We start from the raw sequence: 19,267 nt of genomic DNA, 5'->3' as shown, positions 1-19,267 counted from the left end.
TAAAAATGGTTTCGTCGATTTAAATCACGTTGTCATCGTAAATGTACCCTGTAGTGAAATACTTAAATGTCTCCTCTTGTCGGCTTTTTAATTAAACAACGATATTTGTAAATAAATTAAGGCAAAAACGTAATCGACAGACCGGTTGATTTTGCTATCCACCTATGCGAATTGGCAGCCATTATTGAAAGTTTGTCTAACCTTGCATCACGTGTCACGGTGGGCGTGGTTAACTCGTCATACGAAGGGGTGAAATTAGGTGGCCGAGTTCAACATTGCAGCTTTTAAAAGTATTGAAATAGTGTATTTTATAGTAAAAATAAAATTAATTATGTATACTTGATTGATTATCAATGTTATTTATAATCTAATTATTGCTTTAGCATTAACTGGGGTGGCTAGAAACTGTTGGAAATTACAGACGGGGTATAAGAAAATTTGGCTCCACCCACAGGGGTATAAGGGATTAAGGGCGTGGTTAACTCGTCATACGGAGGGGTCAATTCTACAAGTGATAAATGTGACAGTATTTTTTTGTCAAAAAAAGTTTCATCTGGGCAATAAATGTAATCAATTTTATTTCATCTAGTACCACTGTGTCAAGTAGCCCTGTGTTTGAAACATATATGGGATACTTGTAAAACTATATACTACAATTTTGTGCGAAACTAGGGTTGTTGTAAAAACTGATATTTATGGGTCATAGTTTGGTTGATATATATTGCATATAGTTTTTTAAACCACATGCGTTAACTTTGTCGCCTATGGGATTTTATTTGGTATAGTACAACCTATAGTACATGCTTAGATATTAACGCACGGGCACAGGGGATAAACATGATTGTTGGCTTCACAAATTCTCTCATGCCGTCGTCGAGACTCGAACTGTAGGCACCGAATCGCCCGCACTTCTCAGACCACAACGGTAACCACTCGGCCACGGAGACATTCTTTAAAAAGAATGTTATGTTAACTGATATACGTTGGGCGTACAAACCACGTGTTCGGCCCTTAAAGGTAGAGTAAACTCAAACAAGAGATTTATGTGTTGGAAAGATGCATACCCAGACCACCAACACATACTGACACTTTAACAAATGAAAAATGCGTAATTTTAGAGTTAATAAAAAAACCCATGATTATTCCTGCTAACTGGGGGCAGCCATTTTGTTTCGATTTTGTGACGTCCGGTAGTATAGCTTGGGGCGAAGTGACGTCAGCTCAGGTCCAACGTCTCTATTATGCACAGTGTAAACAAATGCTCTAATTTACGACAAGGCGCTTCCCTTTCATCAACCTGACTTGTAAAACAACATAAATGACTTGATAGTATAATAAACTATTTAACTAAATATATTTCAATTTGCATCAATAGAACGAAATGGAGTTCTAGTATTTTTCTTTTTTAAAAAACCAAAGAAAACAATGCATATTATTAGGCCTATTGGTATGCTACGTTCGAGCAAAAACGACCACTCATGATACCCAAGTGATAATTTTCTTTTCTTTGGGACTACGTAATTGGTAAGTTTTATGATTTTAGATGGGAAAGTCTACTTAATCAAGGGTTTTACAGAATTACTTACAGTAATAAAGCAGACGGCTGGTCGATTACGATTAAAGAGGTGTCCGTACGGTTAACACGTAATACCCTGTGATCTTAAAGGTAGACTAAACCCCAACAAGAGCCTTATGTGTTGGAAAGATGCATACCCGGACCACCAACACATACTGACACTTTAACAAATGAAATTTTAGAATTAATAAAAAAAACCGTGATTATTCCTGCTAACTGGGAGCAGCCATTTTCTTTCGTTTTTGTGACGACTGGTGGTATAGCTTAGGGTGAAGTGACCACCAGTTTCTGACTGATGGTCTTGGTAATTTTTCAGGATTCTGCTCCATACAGTACAGTGCTTAAGACAGTGCTTGCATGCTTTCCAGATGTTTCGGAGCGATGCAAAGGTCTGGCTTGCCTTGGAGATTCTTGAGTGGATGTCTGCTTCACTGTTTCCATCGGCTGTCATCTTAGAGCCAAGGTAGGTGAAGTCATCAACTTCTGCAACTTTATCATCATGAAGAATGACGGATTCGTTGGACATGGTGTTCATTCTCGTGAGTTTTGTCTTAGGGATGTTGGTGTTAAGTCCAATCTTCTCTGCAGTGGGTGCTAGGTCTCGTGTCTTGGGCCTGTGTGTCTATATGACGGTGAGAAAGTAAACAGATGTCTGCAAAATTCAGGTCTTCGAGCATGTTTGCGAAAGTCCACTGGATCCCTCTTCTTCCTGATTGTTCCATTCTTCATGATCCAGTCTATCCCAATTATGAACAAGAATGGTGAAAAGAATACACTCTTGTTTATGTTGAAAGGGTCACTAAGAAGGTTGCCATTTATAACTTCAGAACAGACATCTGTATATGACAGCCTGATGATGTTAACAATTTGGAGGGTATGCTTAGTGTCGGAGTATCCGCCAGAGCGATTCCCTGTGAATACTGTCAAAGGCTTTTTCAAAGTCGATGGAGTTGACATATACTGGTGAGTTCCACTCCTTGCTCTGTTCCAAGATCTGTATCAAGGTGAAGATGTGATCTCTACAAGACATCCCTTTCCGAAATCCAGCTTGTTCTTGACGCATATCATTTTCTAATGCGGTGGTTAGGTGACTATGGAAGATTGTGTTGAAGACATTGCTGGTGAGTGACAGCAATGTAATACCTCTCCTTTCTTTGGCAATTTAACTAGTATGCCGGTTTTCCAATTTGCTGGTATATCTTCTGTCTCCCAAATCTGCTTGAAGATCTCAGTCAGGATGTTTGGTGTTTCGTTTTTTTCTGCTTTTAGCATTTCTGCAGTTACCCCATCTGCGCCTGGTGCTTTTCCATTATCCATAGCTCTAATGGCATTCTTCACTTCTGTGAGTGTTAGTGGATCAATATTCATGTCAAGGTCTTGGTCTTCTTCTGGAATTTCTGCTAGGCTGTTTGGTTCTGCTCTGTTCAGTATGCTTTGGAAGTAATCTTTTCATCTGGCTAACTTTTCAGTCTCGTTTGTTATGACTTTTCCATTCATATCCTTGACGGGTAGGTCCCCCTCAAGGTTTTTGTGATTCTGTATAGAGGTTTCGAATCCTCTCTTTGTGCAGCTTGATCTGCCAAACCCTCTATGTAGACTTTCTTGTCATGTTTTGCCATCTTCTTAACTTCTTTGTCCAGCTCCGAGTATTTGTTTTTGAAACGATCTTTAAGTCTATGTGAGCTGGAAGCATTCATTTTCCTTTTTGCTTCTTTTCTTTCAGAAATCTTTTCCCCCCAAGTCTCTTTTTGGATCCACTCTTCTTTTGTCTTCTTTTTGTATCCAAGGATCTTTTCTCCTGTTTGCACAATAATGTTGTTGAAGGTTTCGATGTTTATTTCATCTCCCTCTTCTAAGGCTTTGAAACGGTTTCTGAGTTCGACTTGGAAATATCTTCTTTCTTCGATATCTTTCAGTTTTGTGGAATCAAACTGTAAGCCTCTTTCCTGTCCCTTCTTTGTCTTCCGCAGTTTAAGTCCAATCACTAGGATATGGTCACTAGCAACATCAGAACATCTTCTTGCCGTTACGTCTTGTCAAGAACTTCTCCACTTTCTGTTTATCAAGACGTGGTCAATCTGGTTGATAATGGAGCCATCTGGTGATATCTCTGTTAGCTTAGCTTGTGGATATCTTTATGATGGAACAGGGTGCCACCCACAACTAAATTATTTTCTTCACACCACAAGCGACCACGCTACTTCCTTTTATTCAACACCACCTTCATAATGTTTTCAAGTTATTGTTTTTTCTTTTTGTGTTTTTTTAATTGAATTATTCCATAAACATTGTTTTAGACAGAAGTTTTAACTGATCCACGAATTACAAAATTTAGTTAACATTTGCATAGTTGTTGTGGTACTTAGTAGTAGTAATAATAATAATAATGAATCGGATATTTACGTTCTTTTAGTATTGTTTTTCCATACCCTTTTTAAAGTCTATTTCCACTGAATAAGTTGGACGCTATGTATATGTTTCTGTTTATGTTTATATATCATTGTATATTTGATGCCTATGAGCCGCAAGGTTTAAAGCAAAATAAATTGTACGGAAGTGGACGTTTATTTCTCTTCATGGATGTGTTGTTTGTCGATGGTATCCATTTGCCATCTGCAGCAGCACCTCTGACATAATGTCACAATTTGTTGACTTCTTGGTGGAATTTGCAGTGGATGAGAAGTATTTCAGTGATGTTATATAGAATTCATACAAAAAAGTTGACAAAAATGATAACATTACAGCATTATCAGTATAGTTATTTAATTACATTGAACCTGTTGTATTACAAACGGCACATCAGGTGCCACTTTTATCTAAGTTATTTTACACCAAAATTCTAAGGTCATTGTATACAGACTGCTAAATGAAATACCTAGCTATTTTAACATATAACACTGAATTTTGCTAGTAACTGATTATTAAAATGTCCCATAAAAAAAAGAAGACATTTAATAATTTCTGAGAAAATATCATTGAAAGATTTACAAATGCTAAAGAAGCTAAATTTTATCAAAACTTTTTAAACATGCAATTCGATATATTCATATAGAGAGTTTGTACCCGTATATATTATAATAATACTATGGTGTCTGTTGCCAGGATGCACAATTTTGTTTTTCTCAAGGAACAATGAATATTAACCTATTATGATCGTTCCATCTTTTTTATGGACAATAACCATTGTATAATCAGTCATGTTCCTAAAAAAAAAGTAGTAAAGGTTTAAACTTTGGTGAACAGGCCAACTAAGCCCAGGGCTAGGCCGCCAAATTTTAGGGGTGGCAAAACCTTGCAAAAAAACCAAAACAACAAAAACATAATAAAATAATTCTTTTGTTTTGTTTTGCATGCTGCACTGAAATTCCACCAAGTAGTAGAAATTACTCTTTATGCCAGATCCACCCGCCCACCCGCTTACCCTCATGTTATTCCCTATTACATGGTATTACGATGGGGCATAAAATATTAGTGGCCTAGGACGCCAAATACTCAAATAATACGTCTCTGGGTGATCACTTTCTCAAATGATTCATGGACTACCAACTCCATGGCCAGTACATATATAACTTTAGAACTTAGACTGAACTACCTAATACATGCATACAATTTGTATGGCGTTGCCATGACGTTAAAGTCTGAGACTAGATTATAAAGCACTAGACTATGTAAACAATGATTAATCTTGTTTACACCATCAGAATAAAGTTATTCAAATTTCTTTTTATGTGTCTTAAATGTACAAATGTCTTAAAAGCACACATTATAGTAACACATGCATTATTAGTCTCTCAGTGAACAATAAATGTCACGAAATCCATATTCAATGCTCATAAAATACAAATCAGTCACGTTCCTCAAAAACGACTTTGAAAGGTTTTGGCGTTCTGACGAAACCTCCACCAATAGCCTCGAAATCTGGTTTCACGCCGTCTGGTAGCGAAATCTTGAACTGCCTCATGTATCCAGCCAGAAGTAGCACCAGTTCCGGTTTCGCTACAGACTCCCCCAGACACACCCTACGTCCCGCCGAGAAAGGCAGCCAGCTGTCAGGTTTAGGTGCCATGGCGCCAGTTTCGTCCAAAAATCTTTCAGGTTTGAAATCCTCGACGTCTGTCCATTTGTCTGGGTCGTGGTGCATCATCCATAGGTTGAGGAGAACCATGGTTCCTTGTGGGATGTCATAGTCGCCTGGAACACAAATTGACCATTGCAAACTCTAAGAAAACAAACACACCACAAAACAAAATCTAAAAAATAACCTCCAAGGTGTAAAGGCAAAGGTCGTGAATCCTTTTACATTGTCCAATTTGGGCAAAACAGAAATAGAAAGAATTTGAAATACAAGCCCAAAGACGTTATACCCATTCAGGTAGTGAGGGTTTCAGTTATTGGTACTATTAAAACAAGCCTCAGGTGAGTATCTGTGGCAGTTATTTAAGTTTAAGACTGGTTTCACTTCGGGTCCTTCTTACATCGCCAAAAAGAGGACTGCCATTCCCAGACTAATTTACTAAATCAAAACTAGCACACAACAGAGCTCATTAGAATAAGTATGGCTGTGATGACATGCACACGCGAATTATTGTCATACAGTGATGATATCAAGTGTTCCCGGACGTGAGTTAAATGGACATTCCTGAGTTTGCTACATTGTAAGATGTTTCCGACTAATAAAATACTTCTACGATTAAACTTACATATTAAATATATTTTCTTGTTTAGAATATCAGTGTCTGTATGTTTAATGTGTTTCTGGTCGTCTTAATGTTTGTAAGAAGCCCAAACTGGATTTTGCCTTCAAATAATTTCGTACGTGCGAAAAAACATATTTTAGGAAATAAAATGAAATTTAACCTAGTACAAATATTAGAACGACCAGAAACACGTTTAATATACAGCCACTAATATATATATATTATGCAGAAAAATATATTTGATATCTGATTACAATCGTTAATCGTTAGTCGATAACATCTTAAAAAGTGCAGCAAACTCAGGAATGTCCCTTTAATATAAATCCGCGTCACAGATATTTTTGTACTAACAAAGCATTAAATTAGACTTATCTGTATATTCACAGTTCATTTATCATAGCAACATCTAGCCTAACTTAACTAGAATGAGGTGGGCAGAAGGCAGCTGAAAGCACAGAATTAGGGGCCATTAATAAATGTTTTTATTTTGCTAACAAAAAAGTACACTATCACCATCATCACCACTATCACCATCATCATCACTATCATCATCAAAACTACCATCATCAAAACTACCATTATTGTCAATAGCTTTAGCTCATTAACTTTAGCTCAGAAACTTTTAGGATGAGAGTTGCCCTACCTATCTTGGTGTCGCAGATGGTAGAGTGAGGCAGACTCAGAGGCACAACAGAAGACAATCTCATAACCTCGTGGAGTACGGCTTCCGTGTAGGGCAGCTGGTTTCGATAGGACAACAACATGGTGCCGCTTTTAGCTGTAGAAACCAATAAGAAAAACAGTCACATAAAATTAAATGGGCACTGTAATCCAGACACTGTTGTAGAAATGAGGAAATAGAGGTACAATTTGCTAGAAAATAAGACATCACACCACGAATCACTTACAGAACATGCATTTTAATGGAAATATTACGGTAGAATAAATGTCTGTACACAATATGGAGAGAGTTGTCATTGTTATTTTTAAAAATGGTAACAGCACGGAGAATGGTGGCGTGATGCCGTAAGAAAATGGAACCATAATCACTAATTAGGGTAGTCAACATACTCTGATCTTCTAAGACAATCAACCATGCAAGCTAGGTCGTGTGTGTGTGTATGTGTGTGTGTGTGTGTGTGTGTGTGTGTGTGTGTGTGTGTGTGTGTGAGCGAGAGAGAGAGAGAGAGAGAGAGAGAGAGAGAGAGAGAGAGAGAGAGAGAGTGAATGCGAGAGAGAAGGTTGAATTCACGTTTAGATGAGACGGAATATTATTATTTGCACACACGATTTAACTTAGATGGAACAAATAGATTTTAACTCACGCACAACTTTGTCTACTTCTTCGTGAACTTTAGACTGAACTTCAGGAGATGTAGCTAGATACAGCATTGCCCAGTCCAACGTGAAACGGGTCGTGTCAATCCCAGCTGAAAGAAACACACACACATTTTTGACAGTTGTTTCCCTTTGAATTACTCCAACCTACCGCACACGAGAGCTATCAGCTGAGCAAAAAGTCTCAAGTTTCGCCTTGTTCAACAATGGCTCACGTGTACGTGGGCTTTAAGTTGCACTCTCGAAAGTATTTTTAATATTTAAGTACTGAGAATAGATCATCACATGTATCTATTTTTAAATTCCTTCCCAAGAAGCGCCATTGTTCGATTTATGTTGGTTATTTAAAAAAAAAAATATATATAATAATAATAATAATAATAAAATAAAACAATAATAATGATAATAAAAAAAAAATAATAATAATAATAATAATAATAATAATAATAAAATAATAATAATTAAAACAAAAATAAAATAAACAAATAAATAACAAATGAAAAGAAATTTGTCTAATCGCAGGCCCGTAGAAAGCCTACAATTATTGGTAAGGCTTATTTTGACTCCAACAAGCGTGGCGTCGTGGTTAGGCCATTGGTCTACAGGCTGGTAGGTACTGGGTTCGGATCCCAGTCGAGGCATGGGATTTTTAATCCAGGTACCGACTCCAAAGCAAGGCTCAATGGGTAGGTGTAAACCACTTGCACCGACCAGTGATCCATAACTGGTTCAACAAAGGCCATGGTTTGTGCTATCCTGCCTGTGGGAAGCGCAAATAAAGATCCCTTGCTGCTAATCGGAAAGAGTAGCCCATGTAGTGGACGACTGCGGGTTTCCTCTCAAAAATCTGTGTGGTCCTTAACCATATGTCTGACGCCAAATAACCGTAAATAAAAAATGTGTTGAGTGCGTCGTTAAATAAAACATTAATTTTCTTTCTTTTTTTCCCCCAACAAACTTGGAGGGTACAAGATGATGCTTCTCTCCCATATTTTATTTTCAACTGATGAGTTTCGATGACAGTGTTTGATAATATTTCACGTAGCGGTAACGACGTTAACAACATGCAGTATGTTTCGTTTATCTTTAAAGGCTTTAGCCTGACCGGCCTTAGGCCTACCGCTTCCTACAGCCTTGAATCGACCATAGCTTTTAGTACGCAGCAGTTACTCACTGATATAGCATTTTTACATTGAATTTGGTATCGGGCAGAATTTGAAAAATAAGTTACCGGTACTTCACATGTCAAAGTGAAACGTTTACCATCATCAATTGCCACTGTTCTGTGTTGCGCACGCTTCCTCTATTTAATTTTCTTACACATCTATTGGTGACAACATCATTCCTTATTTTTGATAACACATACTTGTTTACACATGTATGTGGTTGTTAACAAGTTCAAGACATACGACTGGCTGCTCCTAGGTAATGATCAGGTCACCAATGCCATACACCCAATGCAAAAACAGCACGGTCGATATCGATTACACTGTGACGTATAGTTAACCTGACAATCATTTGTCTGTGATGCGTAAGTGCAAGGGCTGTAAATAACGTTTAATAGAAAAAAAGTAAAACATTGCTTAAAACCTGGTTTTTGAGGATATGTAAGAAATAAAATAATACATTCGTGTCAGTTAGATACCATTTATCTCACAACACGTTGTTTAAAACGTATCAAACCCGCTTTCGCTCGTTGTAGTAACTCATTGTAAGATAAATGGTATCTAACGGCCACTCATGTATTATTCTCTATTTAAAGTGTGGGGCGTTATTTTTACTGGAATCGTCCGATTATGCTTAGTGTCCTACATTGTTTACGATTCCTCTATTAAGCTTTTTATTTAAATCGCCTACAGTTAAACTAATCAAACGATTAATCAACAATTTGACACGTGGTTACATCCACCGAAGGTTCTACAATATGGAAGGAAGGAAGGAAATGTTTTATTTAACGACGGACTCAACACATTTTATTTATGGTTTATATGGCGTCGGACAAATGGTTAAGGGCCACACAGATATTGAGAAAGGACACCCACTGTCGCTACGTCATGGGCTACTCTTTTCGATTAGCAGTAAGGGATCTTTTATATGCACCATCCCACAGATAGGATAGCACATACCACGGCCTTTGATATACCAGTCGTGGTGCACTGGCTGGAACGTAAAACAGACAGGGATCGATCTCACATCCACCGCGCATCAGGCGAGCTCTTTACTACTGGACTACGTCTGGCCCTCATTCTACAATAAATACCTCCAAATATATCTCCGACAGTTTGCCTAATGTGCTCGTCCGTTATCCGTGATTTCGTCAATTCATCGCCCTCTTCTATGGCTTCGTTCTGTGCCAACAAAATGCTGTCCGTAAAATCTCTGCAGTGATCTAACAAAATAAAACAAAATAATATCCTTGTTTGACACACAGTTCAGTTAATTATGTAAATATTATGCGTGGGATCGATTAATTTGTAATTTATTTATCAGAATTAAATGTAAACATAGTGGAAAATTATGTCGCTTAAAACTATAATAATGAACCTTTAACAATTATAGACGGAGGAGGAGAAAAAGGAGGATGGATGAAAACAAGTTTCATATACATGCAAGACTGTACTGCGGTGCATATCTAGCTGATGAAACCAGAGGCCTAAACTCTCGCAACTTTGCGATCTCGCAGTACAATGCTAAAAGACTTGCAAAGAGGATGCTTTGTTGTCTAACAGAGCCTAAGAGAGCTTTGTGAATTAGGCCCCAAGGCTCGAACTTAAGAATATGTCTCCCACGGCAATTTTAAAAAGAATTGCCATGGATGGCAATTTTGAGCCTGCCTATGGCAATTTGTTTTTTAAAGTGACATTTGTAGAAAATAAATTTGACTAAAAGGTTATTTTGCTGTATGTAGACATAATATTATTTCAAATGTGAAAATGTTAAATATTGGCAAATTATGTACACGTCACCAGTGTATGAATTTTGCCATTATCGAGGAGTTTTACTGACGGCACAAAGTGCCATCGGTAATGCTTTGTACCTACGGAAATTTATATCTCAATGACGGCAATTTATATCTCAATGACGGCAATTGCCGTCGGTGCCGTCGTTAAGTTAGAGCCCTGTGAAACCAATGAAAGAAATGTTTTATTTAACGACGCACTCAACACATTTTATTTACAGTTATATGGTGTCAGACATATGGTTAAGGAACACACAGATTAAGAGAGAAAACCCGCTGTCGCCACTACATTGGCTACTCTTTCAGATTAGCAGCAAGGGATCTTTTATTTGCGCTTCTCACAGGCAAGATAGCACAAACCATGGCCTTTGTTGAACCAGTTATGGATCACTGGTCGGTGCAAGTGGTTTACACCTACCCACTGAACCTTGCGGAGCACTCACTTAGGGTATGGAGTCGGTATCTGGATTAAAAATCCCATGCCTCGACTGGGATCCGAACCCAGTACCTACCAGCCTGTAGACCGATGGCCTAACCACGACGCCACCGAGGCCGGTGTGAAACCAATGAGTATTTTGGAGCGCCAATATAGGTTGGGCGCCTCTGTTCTCTACACGGTGTGCATTGTTTTTTCGTCTTCTAGACCATAGCTACAAGCTGATGAAGGTGTAAGCACGAATACCGGCCTCAGTGGTTAATCCATCGGACTACAGGATGGTAGGTACAGGGTTCGCAGCCCGGTTCCCGCTCCAACCCAGAGCGAGAGTTCTTAAGGACTCAATGGGTAGGTGTAAGGCCACTACACCCTCTTCTCTCTCACTGACCAATTATTAAGCCCCCTCCCCTGATTTTCTGGATCCGCCACTGCCTAGGTACAGCCCTGAAGTATAAAAATATTATTACCCGGTGAAAAGGTCTTCCTGTGTTCGTCAATAAACGTGTCCATCAAACCAAAGAATTCATCCATTACTTTCGTTAACTGTTTCATCTTCCCAGTCGGACAAAGACGTAATGGTGGAATAATATCCTCCAGAAGTCCATTTCCAAAACTGTTTAAAAACTCATCAAACAGGTGGATCATATTCTTGAACATGGCATCATCAACATCATACCTGAAATATTTGCATATCTTATTATATTACATTATATAATTAACGTAATATATTTAAAGCGAGGATAAAACTTAAAAAATTACATCTATATATATATATATATATATATATATATATATATATATATATATATATATATATATATATATATATATTCCAAAATACACTAAATTTAATATAATTATTAATTTGTTAAACACTTAATTTTCATAGAACTACGAAATTCTGTCATCAACGTCATACCTAAATATTCTTATACTTTGTTTTAATACATTATTTGCACAAAAAAGCAAATCTCTTCTTATTTATTGCATCTTAAAGGAACTGAATTTTTTAGTAAAGTTTATTTCGCTAATGAATTACTTTTCATTCATGTTAGATTTTTAACATGTGACAACTGAAAATTAAAAAGGTTAAAAAGGGGTGGGGATTAACTTTATAAGAAATGATATGTGGAAGATGACAACTCGAGATTTGGAGGCAGCTATGTGTTAATTTGACACATGCTTGTCAGGTTAACAATACGTCACAGTCTAATCGATTTCCATCGTGTAGTTTTTCATTGTTGTATGGCATTGGTGACCTGGTCATCACCTAGAAGCAGCCAGTCGTATGTCTTGAAATTGTATGTATATATGTATAATTTTATAAAATTTAATAGTTTAAAACAAAGTTTGATTGGGAGTGGGCCCTACGCCACTGTACTATTTTACTTACGTTTCTCCGAAACACACGCCACACAGTATGTTCACCCCAACAAGAGTATTGTATTCGTGTGGATTAATCGGATCTTTGGCGTTTTTCAACAGAGGTATAACCTTGGCCAAGGAGTCGGTCACTCTCTGTTCCAGCTGGTTCCCACTGATAAAGTGTCTGTAAGGTCAACAAAGAACGCTATGCGGTTATAGGCGGTTATTAAATTCTGGCCTTACTATGTTTTATAACGCCATTTACTGATGCAAAATACAAACACACCAACAGTTTTAATACATATTGTGGTTATCGCTGTTGACGGTTATTATCAACTATCTAATACACTTGTAATATATAAAATTAAATTTCCGTTTCATTCATTACAACATAACGTTATCCCATTGTATTGGTCCAGACGTGGCAACAGGAGTTTGTTCAATTCTCGATGAACGTACAAATTATGGGCAAGTTGTTTTATTGAGCGTTATTGTTTATGGACCAAAAGTAATTTAAAATAAAGTATGAAGTTTTATTGTTATTATTAGCAAGTATGATGAAAAATAAAATAATATATATATATATATATATATATATATATATATACATACATACATACATACATACATACATACATACATACATACATACATACATACATATATATATATATATATATATATATATATATATATACATGTATATATATATATATATATATATATTTATTTATTTATATATATATATATATATATATATGATAATAGTGAATTAATTGGGCAAAAATTACAACCGGTAGTTCAATATTACAGTAGTTTCATGACGACCAAAGATCTTGAAGGACGATTGAGGTCAAAAGTGAAATTTAAAAGTTGACAGTTTTTTTATCAGTAAATCGCAAATTCAAACAACTGTATGATCAACACAATGAAAACGATTGACAGAAATAATGTTCCTCGGTGATTAATCGACCTCCCTGGAAATTGTCAAAATCGAGAATGACACCCAACGCACGTGTACGGGGAAACTACGTGATGCACGTGCAAACTATGGAATGTGTTTCGGTGTGTTGATAAACAGACCTGAACGTTCGATATCTGTGGTCAAAACACAGTCTGATTAAAATTAGCTCTACTGGGTCTACCAGATCTAACAGCATCGCGTGGACTCCCTTGTCCAGGTGACATTTCATCAATAAATAACAATTTAAATATCGACCAATTACACTTCGCCTTTTATAAAGAAAGAAATGTTTTATTTAACGACGCACTCAACACATTTTATTTACGGTTATATGGCGTCAGACATATGGTTAAGGACCAAACAGATTTTGAGAGGAAACCCGCTGTCGCCACTACATGGGCTACTCTTCCGATTAGCAGCAAGGGATCTTTTATTTGCGCTTCCCACAGGCAGGATAGCACAAACCATGGCCTTTGTTGAACCAGTTATGGATCACTGGTCGGTGCAAGTGGTTTACACCTACCCATTGAGCCTTGCGGAGCACTCACTCAGGGTTTGGAGTCGGTATCTGGATTAAAAATCCCATGCCTAGACTGGGATCCGAACCCAGTACCTACCAGCCTGTAGACCGATGACCTACCACGACGCCACCGAGGCCGGTCGCCTTTTATAACGTTATAACGTTATTCGGGAGCATGGAAATTCTAAAAATATCGGGCGAGACTATTTATGCAATAGGCGAACTTGTTGGTCTATTTCAACATTGAAAAAAAGGGGGAAAAGTGCAGTAATAAATTCTGGATTGTATACTAGTATAAACCGATTTTATGGCTATACCATCATGTTTTTTTTTTCGTCTTGAAACGAATTTTATATAAAATTTTATATTGCAATTAATTTCCGGCATACTTCGTAATTCACCCAAATCATTTCGTATACCCATGAACATGAGCTCCAACGGGCTGCTGTTAGATCTACATGTAACAGTGGAGCTAATTTCAATTAGATTGGTCAAAACGTGTGTTCGGTCTAATAGTTGATATTAACATTAATATTTCAGGTTCCCCTACTTGTTTTTGAAGAGTATACACACACACACACACACACACACACACACACACGCGCACGCACGCATCTACACACACACACACACACACACGCACACGCACACGCACACGCACACACACACACACACACACACACACACAGACACATAGACGCACACGCACACGCACGCACACGCACACGCACACGCGCACGCGCACGCACGCACGCACGCACGCACACACACACACACACACACACACACACACACACACACAGGGCTGTACCCTGATCAAAATCCTAGGGGGCACTACTTTTTTAAAACAAATGAAATGAAACACTATACAAATTAAATCCTGAGATGTGTATGCTATTTTCTGGAGTAAAAAAAGAGGTGAAATTCTCAGGGGGGCAACTGCCCCCCCCCCCCCCCCACCGCCCCTCCGGAGTGTACGGCCCTGATATATATAAGCATGTAGACAACTGTAATTGAAAGAGAATATTGTTCAAATCGGATCAACAAAATATAACCAGTGCTTAAAAACACACAAAAAACCAAACAAACATTTTAAAAAACACAAAAAAACCCACGACAACTTGGTGTTTATTGTACATACAAAGCATTTTTTTTTTATGGCGAAGTCTACCTAGTACCTTACCTCAAAGCTTTGGTTGCTAATTTTCGGTGTAGTCGCCAGGTGGCGTGATAGTCACCAAGCGCAATACTCTTTCCTCCGTCCGAGAACTTCAAGGCTGAAAATGAGTGAAATCGCAGCTGGTTAATATTCCGCCATTAAGTAAGGACAAATCCGTAATGTAATGTGTGTCGAAAGTTCATACCAGCTAATCGAAACGTATGATTTAGGCCTACTAATTATTAACAATCAATACAACGTGTTATTAACATATGAACCTCGCGAAGAAAAAACAAACATGGCACAAGCAAACATGGAATGATGAAAGCAGTACCGATACGAAAGAAAAATTAAGTATAATAAAATATAATAAAATATATAATAAAAGAAAACCCATACTTTACAATGCGTGTTTCTCATCTGTTTTGCATTTATCTTTATAGAAACAAAAATAAACAGCTCGTGCCATTATGAAATAAACCAAATCAGTGCGCACTGCATGTGAAATCGAGAAAACAGTTTAAACCAATAAATCTCCATAGCAATATATACTGATGGAAAGAAACAAAGGAACACGTGTAATAACAGCAACTATTAACTGCAACCAAAACTCTCACCCATAGTGTCAGGAAGCTGAACATGGCACCGACATTCAACCTTCAGCTGGTCTAACCCACGGCACTAACTAACGATCGCCGGTAGTAGAGGTGTATAGTAGGTGGTTACAAATGCCTCTTAACAATGCCAGAAGTAACTAGTGAACACTCCCTTAAGTGGTCAGGATAAGCCCACAGTTAAAAGCTGATGGGGAATGGCAGGTGTGTGGCACAGATAGCCATAAGAGACAAGCACCTGTCGCGGTTGGAGACACAAGGACTGGGATGTAGAGGTGGAAAGCGAAAAAAGTAGAAAGATAGGAGGAGGTGTCAGATCGGGAAGAAATGAGATGGAATTCAAAGGAGAGAAAGGCAAGGGGATAAAAAAAAAAAAAAAAAAAAAAAAAAAAAAAAAAAAAAATAATAATAAATAATAAAAAAGACATTCAACCTCCATTGGGCGGGACGTAGTTCAGTGAAAAAGCGCTCGCTTGATGACTACCTGTATATATGTCAAAACGACTTTAAACGTTTGACATTCAATAGCCGATGATTAATAAATCAATGTGCTCTAGTGGTGTCGTTAAAAAATCTTCTTCTTCAACCCCCATATTAATATAATTCAGTCCTACATTATATTTTTGTGTTTTATACAGACGTTAAGCATGCTAGCTGTGAATTAAATTAGATCTAAAATGTCAATGTGTTCCCATATTTGCTTCCATCAGTATATCAAGTTTATGTTTCTCGTTTTGGTGACACTCATAGATAAGAAATTGATTTTCAGGTCTTTAGATATTAAAATCTCAAGAAATCTTAAGTACCGTAGTCTTACTTGAATACGTCTGGGGGCGACCAGCAAAGTCCGCCTGTTTGGTTACCAGAGCCTCCAATACAACCTCGGTACTGTTCAGAGCCACGCAACGTATTGGGCCTGTAATTAATATAAATTATAATTATATTACTTGAGCGTGAATGCCATATTTAAAAAACCCCAACAAAAAACAAACAATTTCCAAACGAGTTCCATAAATTTCGTATATTACTTGTACGCTAGTGTAATAATTTATTTTTTAATTCACAAATTGTAATTTATAAAAAGACCAAAATGTATAATTGTATTTACTACACAACTGATATTAATTACATTTATTCAAATACAGTAAAAATCCCCCCCCCCCCCAACCCCCAAAAAACCAACAACACCCCCTCTAAAAAAAGAAAAAAAAGAAGAAAAATCCCCAACCGCACACACAAAGAAACAACAATAATAAAAAAACAAAAAAACAACAACACAAAACAACAACAAAACAAAATAAACAAACAACGAAACATAATCAACATCGAATATAGTCTAACCTAAGTATACGGTCATTACCGGTCCATACGTTTTGGTCCATTCTGCGAGTTTCTGGTACATAGGTGTTCCTTTGAAAGCTGCAAAAGTTTAATAAATAAAAATTTATATGCATCGTGTGAATGCGATTTAGCAAAACAACAGGTCATTTAAAATATTTTGAGAATGGTTAGGTGACCATGGGAGTGAGTGCGAATGAAAGTGAGTGAATGAGACTTAGCGAGAGAGAGAGAGAGAGAGAGAGAGAGAGAGAGAGAGAGAGAGAGAGAGAGAGAGAGAGAGAGAGAGAGAGAGAGAGAGAGAGAGAGAGAGAGAGAGAGAGAGAGAGAGAGAGAGAGAGAGAGAGAAAGAGAGAGAGGCAGAAAGATAGAGAGGCAGGCAGGCAGACAGACAGACAGACACACAGAGACATACAGATAGAGGGGGGGGGGGAGGGGTTGAGGCAGATATATAGGGGCAAGACAAACGTGCATACAAACAGACGAACAGAAAAACTGAGGGGAAAGATGGGAGATGCTATGAAAAAGAAAAAGAGAAAGAGAGAGGGATGGAGGGAAAGAGACAATGAGACAGAGTGAGAGAAACAGATATTATACAGAGAGATATTTAAAGGTGGAGAGAGGGAGGGAGAGGGAGAGAGAGAGAGAGAGAGAGAGAGAGAGAGAGAGAGAGAGAGAGAGAGAGAGAGAGAGAGAGAGAGAGAGAGAGAGAGAGAGAGAGAGAGAGAGAGAGAGAGAGAGGTCGTATCTTTTATGTATACTAGTCACTGATATGCATATCTGCCGAGTGTGTTTTATGAGACAATTGTTCTTACATAACACATTTCCTATGAGTGGAAGAGCGAACGGACCAGGAGGTAAGCGGTAGCTTTTTCTGAACATGTAGTACGCTGTGGTTCCAAACACAGCGGCAACCATGAGAGTCTGGGTTGTCAGAGACAGGGGTACATAACTCAGAATGCCACCCATTATCTGTAAAACAAATGGACTATACATTATATGCACGCACGCGCGGACACACACACCACACACGCAGATATAGACAAAGTAAGAAAGAGTAACACAAATAATGTGTATGTGTGTGTGTGAGAGAGAGAGAGAGAGAGAGAGAGAGAGATAGAGAGAGAGAGAGAGAGAGAGAGAGAGAGAGAGAGAGAGAGAGAGAGAGAGAGAGAGAGAGAGCTATATTTCCAACCAATCAATCAATCAATCAATCAATCAATGAATTAATCAATCAATCAATTCAATTCAGTCGATAAATCAATATCAATAATATATATATATATATATATATATATATATATATATATATATATATATATATACATATATATACATATATATATACATATATATATATATATATATATATATATATATATATATATATATATATATATATATATATATATATCAAGTACAATCATTCAGATATATTTTGTGAGTTACAAGTCATTCTATTCTATTTTGTATTTGTGAGTTACAAGTCATTCTATTCTATTTTGTATTTGTGAGTTACAAGTCATTCTATTCTATTTTGTATTTGTGAGTTACAAGTCATTCTATTCTATTTTGTATTTGTGAGTTACAAGTCATTCTATTCTATTTTGTATTTGTGAGTTACAAGTCATTCTATTCTATTTTGTATTTGTGAGTTACAAGTCATTCTATTCTATTTTGTATTTGGTGCGTACATAGGGGTACGGGCTCTCATTTTTGTAGGGGTGCAGTCTGGTCATTTTTGCCCAAATAACACGAAAATGTCCGACTATGGATAACAACAAATATTCATATTTGCAGTCCTACTAAACAGCTGTGTTATAAACGAATCACTCCGTCTTTTTGCACGGATTACAACTAACACCCTGCGATTTGCTTCAGCATTTTTGTTTAGTTGACCCCATGACCTCCCCTCAAACCCCACGTGACCTGTCTGGAATAGCCACATGACCTGAATAGCTAGGGTTGAGCGCACAAGTTCTAGTAAATAACTGATCCTGCTATAGTATAACAAACAAAACATCGATTGACCTTCAATCTACATTTCATACAGACTACAATGTACAAGTACTAGCTCTATGACTAATATTATCATTTAAAAAAAACCCCACCCGCTGTGCCCTATACTATGATATATATATATATATCGTGTTAAAAGTCTCATACCTGTCCTATGAAGCCGTGAACCGCAGGTCAGAGGTTTACAACTCGTGTGGAAACTCTCTTTACGTGGCTTCTTTACCAGCAGTGACCCCAGCATGCCCCGTGTTAACACAATGTTATTGTGACCATTAAAATTCG

General features: G+C 37.4%; 1 protein-coding gene across 1 annotated transcript; it reads right to left on the bottom strand.

The window, feature by feature from the left end:
* Positions 1–4,322: 4,322 nt before the first annotated feature.
* Positions 4,323–19,267, bottom strand: LOC121389980 (cytochrome P450 1A5-like). The gene is made up of 11 exons (XM_041521673.1): positions 19,133–19,267; positions 17,782–17,938; positions 16,970–17,047; positions 16,446–16,544; positions 15,039–15,132; positions 12,400–12,555; positions 11,474–11,682; positions 9,872–10,000; positions 7,599–7,703; positions 6,917–7,051; positions 4,323–5,767 (listed from the first exon to the last, which is right to left on the bottom strand). Exons 2-11 carry the CDS (start codon positions 17,933–17,935, stop codon positions 5,421–5,423), a joined length of 1,506 nt encoding a protein of 501 aa, XP_041377607.1. The 5' UTR covers positions 17,936–17,938; positions 19,133–19,267; the 3' UTR covers positions 4,323–5,420.

The sequence above is a fragment of the Gigantopelta aegis genome, chromosome 3 (genome assembly GCF_016097555.1).
Source record: "Gigantopelta aegis isolate Gae_Host chromosome 3, Gae_host_genome, whole genome shotgun sequence".
Lineage (NCBI taxonomy): Eukaryota > Metazoa > Mollusca > Gastropoda > Neomphalida > Peltospiridae > Gigantopelta > Gigantopelta aegis.
This window is presented reverse-complemented; position numbering and strand designations above follow the sequence as displayed.